Genomic DNA, 7,411 nt, shown 5'->3' with positions numbered 1-7,411 from the left:
AAATGCCGCTTAGCTTTTTTTTTATAATATAAAACTATAAAATTAAAAGTTTAAAATTAACCGTACCTCGTAAGTTTTAATTTATTTAACTTTATATTTAATTATCTTTAACTTATAAAAAGCAAGTTTAATTTAAAACAACTCGGGCGTTTTTAACCACGTTAAAACAAGTTTTTTTAAAAATTAAACCTTATATTTACGATGATTTAATATTTAATAATAATATATAAAATAGCTTTTATTTTTATGGTTTAAAGTTAATATATTACTTTTTTTACCTTTTTATCTTTTTTACATATTTATACGGTATTACGTTATAATATTATAAGCTTTAACGTTTAAAAATACGTAATAATATATTAAAATAATACTTATATTTATATATACACTTACAACCATGTTTAAAATACCTTTTATTTTTATAACTTAAAGCTTTTAATTTAATTATTTAAGCCTTTTAATTATTTTACATATTTATACGGCATTATGTTATAATATTATAAACTTTAACGTTTAAATTGGTAATATATTTTTAAAAACGTTATAACCGGTATTATAACCGATATTATAACCAATATTACGGTTAATTATTATTTTAAAACGCTCGAAACGTTTAAAAAATCAAGTAAACGCGTATATTTACTAATAATAAAATTAATAAATGTTTTAAATCAATTAAAATTTACTTTAAACGCGTTAATACTATTGTTGTTTTTAATGTTAAATAATTGTTATGGCAAAAATTGCCTGAGTTACCTCAAACCAAAGATGCGAAATTTGTAAGGGGGGTAGGTTAGGGATGTGATTGGTTAAAAAAAGGTATGGCGGGAGGGGTATAACGAAGTTCGCGTCACTGGTCTGAATTCACTGAGATAAGGCAAGCCGTAAAGTCATGCCAATAATTTTATGAAACCAGCTTAATAGTTATAGTCTTGAAGGCTGGGGAGACGGTTAGGAAACACCATTATGCAGAGATTTTGGGCGTTGATCCTTTAGGCATACCTATTTTAACAGGGTCTTATAGTTTATAGGAGACTGCTTAGTTATCTCGCAGCTTAGTCGCAGTCGAAGAAAGGATAACTTTCAATTACGAACAGTAGGTAGCCCCTTTCATATAATTCTTAACGGGCTATAAATATCCTAAATATTAGGTCCTAGGTAAATTCCACGTGTCATCATATAGACATATACACTGTTCAATTCTACTACTTTATACTTATAAACACCATCTATTTCTACGTCAAAGAGAAAAGTGTTACCCTATAATAAATTCCCATGACATAACCTTAAATAGCGAAATTAACTTGACTAAGCTCACCCGTCGTACCCCGAATAGCCTCCCGATCTTCCTCATCAAATTCAATACCAAAATACTTCTTTATAGCACCTAGCCTCTGCTCCTCCGTATCAAACTTCGCTATCTGCACCGTTTGCCCCTCGCGGCGCCACTTCAGCGTATCCTGGAACAATATAAACGCGCCATCGATCCTACCCTCGGCCACTGCCGTATCGCTCATAAAAACAGAGTCGTGCGCCTCGCCCTCCGCGTCGGTCGTAAACCGCGACAGCACGACTTTCTGCGTAAACCACGAGCTAGGGCTCTTCCACGGGCTCAGGTTCATCCCGCGGATGTCTTCGAGTAGGAACTCGATATCTACGAAGCAGTACATGGGCACCCACTCGGCATCGCTGCTAATCTGGTGTTGATAGATCCAGACCTTCTGTCCCTGGTCGACTTGCTGCGGGATCGGCTCGTGGACGAACCGCACAAGCGCCCCCGTGCCCTCGATATGCGGCCGCGGCTCGTCGGGGCGCAGACGGGCTGGGGCGGTGGGGCCGTTGGCGCCGAAGCCGACGTCTACCATGAACCGGTCCTTACCGATAATGACGATATTCACACAGTGCGAGAAACCACCATATTTACCGGCTTCCTTGCTATAGACCCGGGCACCCGCCATGTAGACTTGGAATCCAAGACTCAGGAGCACGGTATGGAACAAAGAGTTGGCCTCCATACAATACCCACCGCGACGGCTAGGCGGCGGCACAATTTTATTGAATAAATGCCGAGGCCGAACAATGACGGTCCTATGCCACGAATAATGCTGCGTTAAGTTCTCAAACGGGATCCGCACTATGTTATGTTTATTTAGGAGGGCTAAGTAGTTCACTTTAACATCGTCCGCGACTGCTGCTACCGAGTACAAGCGATTTTGCTCAGGCAGCGCAATTCGGTTGAAATATTGCTCGAGCTGGTCATGGCTGTATCTCGGACGGTCTCCCATATTGTGATTTTGGGATAAAGAGGAGTGGTGATGTTGAGGTTCACTTAGCGTAGCGGATTTATGTAATGGAATTATATACTCCATTTGAACTCCTTCGCTCGTATAAGCTGCACGTGACCCTACTGCGTGCAGATATACGTGTATAGATACCCGAACAAAGCACTAGGTTGCATTGTCTTTTCTTATATTGCTTGTTGATTATATAAGTCTTGCTCTCTCGCTAACAACCATGGCCGAATAGTCTTGGTTACATTTATAAGTCTCGCGGTTGAGTGGTTCTAGTCCCATCTGTAACTCGCGCTGTCGCCATTAGCCTAGATCGAATAATCTTGGCAACTATAATACGGTTCAACCTTTGGCTCATCTCGTATAGAACCCTAGATAACGATATCTGTCATGTGCTCCAAACTCCAAACTATGCAGGTTTAGCTATAATCGAATGAAAAAAAAAAAAGGATCAATGGTTAATATTCATCATCGGCCGTGGCCGCCTTCGACAACTTCCCTCTTATTCCTACACACTGGGCAGCCGCCCTCGATACGATCTCTTAATAACCGCGCATGCGTAACTTTACTACCCACAAACCGACCTCCTCTCGTTCGATCCTCGCCGCCGTTCCCAATCACGCTGGGATCTACGTCCTGACCTGGGTGTAGGTACTCCAGGAGATGTGTAATATGATATATATGGCCGCATGCGAATCCTACGAGTGTCTCTACCTCCCACTCCGTAAACGGCTCGAGACATCTTGCGCAATGGCCTGGCTTTAACTCCTGGTGATCGTGTCCCTGCTGCTGCTGCTTTTTGCTTGTAGAATTGTTGTCCGTCAAAGTGCTAATATCCGCCGTATCGCTGGGTGTTCCAATCCTAGTCCCACCTGTACGCGGCGTCGCAGTCGGGGATGATTGTTTTCCTGTTGCTGGTGGGACAAATACGTCTTTGACTACAACATCAACGTGATCTTCTGCATGAGCCAGCACCTCAAACTTGATGCCCTTTCTTTGTCCACTGCGGAGTTGATTCTGAGCGGCGGCTACTTCGGATCTGAGGACACGCGCCACACCAGACGAGATACTATATTGGATTTCATGTTCTTTCATGATATGCTTCAAGCCTTCCCGAAGACCGGGGATCTCAAGTCCCTCGGGAATACGTCGGACTAGGGTAATCGGATCAATGGCCGTACCAACCTCCTCGAGTAACGCACGGATGAAACGTGGTTTATCCATACTGTAGTCGAGGAGATCCTCCCATAGGTCTGGGTCGTCTTGTTCTTTTGCAAAACTAATAGCCTGGGATACATCGCCCAAACGATCAATGATGAGATACAGTGCCCGTTTCATCTCTCCAGTTTTGGAGTATAGGTAGACGAGTTCGGGTATAAAATTGGCCTGTTCGCATTCCTCGACCGCCTTCTCAAACTTGTACGAAGTAGAGACCTTCAAGAAATCCATCAAAACCTCACGGTCGAACGTCACAAAAATATGGACGGCTAAATCGGCAAAATTGTCTATTAGAGACACGCTTTCGTCGACGGGTCGCTCTCGGTATTCCTGCCACAGACCGCGGAAGTAGAAATAGAGGTAAATATTTAAATCTTTCTGCTCTAGTTGCTCGACCACAACTTCCGGTTTGATGAGGCCTCGAGCTGCCTCATCAACAAGTAGCGCGATAGCTTCCGATGTAGCGTCTTCGAGTTCCGAGACACTCATTCGACCCAATTCTGCTTCTGGCACTCTAAGCGCGATGAAGCTAGGGACGTCGTCAATGACAGCCTCCGCGAGATGGTTATCTCTTATTAGACGCATGGCAGAATCCGCATCTTGAAGTTTAATATATCCCTTTAGAGCTTCTCGGTATCGCCCGTTTACCTCGTAAAGTCTGGCCAAGCTTTCCGTTACAATTCTCCAGTCACGCCCTTTCTCTCCGTCTTCGATGCTGTCTTCCCTCACATCACGGAAATTGAGCTGGTTTTCTAGAGCAATAGTGACCTCGCTAACATCGAAGAGCTCGGTCCCCCACCGGTCGAGTAATTCCTTAAACCGGGGTTTGTCAGTTTGAATGTAATGGCCCAACATGACCTCGTATACTGTCCCCGGAATGGGTGGACGCATTGGTTCCGACGGTACAAAATCGACGATCTCGTCGAATTTATTTGCACCGGCGAAAATATATATCCAGTTCTCCCACTGGTGAGGAGTATTGATTACCCTTGCTGCAACCCGAGCAGCACCGGCCCAATCCCTATCTTCCACCAACTCCTGAATCCAAAGCTCGCCAATTCGGCGTTTCTCTTTTTCCGCCGACGTGTTCATAAATCTAATGTGGTCGTCTATCAGAGACGTCGTTTCTTCGTAAAAGTCATCTGTAGTTGATGGTCTTCGTTCGGGACTCAATGGGATAAGCTCCGGAAGTCTTTCAGTCGAGGCATTCATAATCTCTGGATGATCATTTAACAACTCCCACGAATCTTGATACCTTTTGTGTTCCAACAGCCACTCCAGGTGATCACCAAGATCTCTCTTGGTTCCAAGAATACAGTCATAAGGACTATGAATGAATATCTTGGCCCCGGGTTTGATGAGGTTAGGATGTACCGTCCGTGACGTTGGTCTCAGACTGGCTCGAACACTTCCCCCGGTATTGGTGGCTCTGGGACTCGACGCGGCATCGTTGCTTTCTTTACTTCTAACGCTTGCACTGGAACTAAACAGAGACTTCGGATTGATAGCAGCATTCCACATATCAGTGCCAAACCCAGCCAAGGCCTCTAGGGCTCCTCGAGAAGCCACAACAGAAGCGGCTCTGCTCGCAGGTAATACCCCCAAATGATAATCATTAGAAGAAAGCCGTTCGAACCGACTAATAGAGAGGGTATCCTTGTCAATTTCGACTTGAGATGTGAGATCGATTAACCTTAACTCGGGAGGTTGAGCATTGTGGCGGCGTCTTATCCCACCAGATGGTTCACCTTTATTTGTTGGGTTACCAGATTCTTCTTCCTCGTCCTCCGATTTACAGTATGCAAGGACCAAAAGTAAAGATTGGGTATATAAAGAAATGCCGGATATAATGCAGTCCATACGAAGTCTAGGAACGTTAGTAAAAATTGCGGAAACTCGAATAAGCATACGTACTTCTTTACGATCTCAGCCCTCCCAATAGACCTTTCCCCCGCATCCTTTCCTACACCAACGCCGCCCGGATGGATATGGATGATCCATATTGTACCTCCCCATCCAACCAACAGTCGTTCGATGCTCTTATCATGCCTTTGCGCCTGCAGGCTTAACTTGACGGCAGCAGGCGATAAAGAACTTGACGCATCGCTTGCCTTCTCTACCTCGTCGCTTGCAATGGCCTGGTCGTCAATCCATTCTGCTCTGCCCTTCCATACACCGGCCATTTCTTCCCATTCGTCCGTCTGCGGCCTATCGACATGTCCTACTCGCTTCCAGGCATCTTCTACGTCTGCGCTATCTAGATGTAGCTTCGTTCGCATGATCTTGATGCCGTGCTCGTTTAACCAGGCAACGTATCTTCCCGACAAGGACCATTTAATCGTGCTGATGGTTCCCTCTCCTGAATGAAGCACCGAGTCCTTTCCAGTATTTGCACCTATCCCAATACTACCGAGCCAGCCAGATGCGGCAGCAGCAGCGCTTCCCGTAGTCGATGACGTACTTCGCCCTTGAGGCGCTCCAACTGTGAGAACCAGGTTGCCAGCAAGACCACCAGACAAGTATGTTCTATCATTTCTGAAATCTGGCGACAAGGCTACGGCTTGAACTGGTCGCGCAAAATTCCTCAGCTGCACATCTCGAAGCTCGATAAGAGGTTGGACACGGACATTTCCATCCATAGAAGAGGTCGCGATGAAGATATTGTTCGAGGGGATGTTGGGAACTTGTGGTAACTCGCGCGATCTCCGCTGGCTACCTGGCGGAGAGTCTGAATGCTTAGAGGAAGGTCGGTTAATGGTTTGCGACATGACCCTATTAACAGCCTCGGGCTTAAGGACCGCGGGGATAGAGGGAGGCGGGTATGGGGATATCGAAATGCTCGTAACGGAGGCGGTATGAGCTTGGTAGACAAGTAAAGATTGGAAGTCTGGTAGTTGGATAACATGCTGTTTATGCGCTTTAGTATTAACTGCCTCGTAGAAAGACCACTGCTATAGCATCTGCTTACGATATTTCCATTGTGCGTCCCGACTATCATCTTGTCTCCTGCGACAAGAAATGTACTAGTAGCGTCGCCATTCTTATAGACGGCGCCCATATGCTGTGTCAAGCGGGCGTATTTTAATTTCGGCTCCTCATCCTCCTCATCCTCTTCCTCTTCCTCATCTTCATCATCGTCATCGTCGTCCTCGTCCTCGTCCTCTTCATCTCCCACTTCGTCATCTTCATTGGAGTCATCTTCGGCGTTAGCTTCGCCGGCAACCTTTGTACCCTTTGTATCCTTTGTATCCTTTGTATCTACTGTTGCATCTCCACTCTCTTCTGAATGATGCGACTCTAGGTGATCGGGCATCTTTTCATGTCCCCGCTCGTCAAGACTGTTCTCCAGTATAGCGCCATCGTGGTTGTTGATGTTGTTGGCATCGTTGGTATCGTTGTCGCCCAAGCTGGGCTGTGCTTCTGTCATGACAGGCGATCAATCCAAGACACTGACATTAGGGGCTAAGTGGGCAAATAGATGATATGAGACAAACTAAGACAAGTTACAGATATAACTACAAGCTTTGGAGCTTAAAGGCTACGCGTGAACCTATCCAAAGCTGTAGATTTGCGATCTCTTGACTGTAATTACCTGGGTGTGGACTTGACGTGAGTATAGGTACAGGTAAAGCTATGGAGGTAAGCTAGAGTCGACGATAACCGATAGATTGGTTTATGTAGGTACTTTGTATCTAGGTACCTTACGTAACAAGAAGTCATTGGGGAAAATGTATTAGGTAAGATGAAGCTAGAAAAGCTACGTCAGTTGGCAGCTGGGGGCAGGTAGAAATGCAGCCTTCGCGTCAGTACCTGCAATACCTAAAAAGATCCGCTAAAACTTCCTGGCCAATCACTATTGCTCCCTCAACCCCTCCAAAAATTCAGCCCCAAATCTCCAATTA

At 45.1% G+C, this 7,411-nt stretch overlaps 2 protein-coding genes across 2 annotated transcripts; both read right to left on the bottom strand.

Annotated features, from left to right (window-relative positions):
* Positions 1–1,286: 1,286 nt before the first annotated feature.
* F4817DRAFT_319468 (cysteine proteinase) lies at positions 1,287–2,285 on the bottom strand (the record flags this gene model as incomplete). Its single annotated transcript, XM_049301067.1, has 1 exon — positions 1,287–2,285. One exon carries the CDS (start codon positions 2,283–2,285, stop codon positions 1,287–1,289), a length of 999 nt encoding a protein of 332 aa, XP_049155555.1.
* A 279-nt stretch (positions 2,286–2,564) lies between these two features.
* F4817DRAFT_244700 (uncharacterized protein) lies at positions 2,565–7,016 on the bottom strand. The gene is made up of 3 exons (XM_049299091.1): positions 6,478–7,016; positions 5,424–6,415; positions 2,565–5,376 (listed from the first exon to the last, which is right to left on the bottom strand). Exons 1-3 carry the CDS (start codon positions 6,934–6,936, stop codon positions 2,760–2,762), a joined length of 4,068 nt encoding a protein of 1,355 aa, XP_049155554.1. The 5' UTR covers positions 6,937–7,016; the 3' UTR covers positions 2,565–2,759.
* Positions 7,017–7,411: the final 395 nt, after the last annotated feature.

This window comes from Daldinia loculata (assembly GCF_022478755.1).
Source record: "Daldinia loculata strain CBS 113971 unplaced genomic scaffold F4817scaffold_60, whole genome shotgun sequence".
In the NCBI taxonomy this organism is placed as follows: Eukaryota; Fungi; Ascomycota; class Sordariomycetes; order Xylariales; family Hypoxylaceae; genus Daldinia; species Daldinia loculata.
The sequence above is the reverse complement of the archived record's forward strand: the minus strand, read 5'-3'. Positions and strand labels throughout refer to the sequence as shown.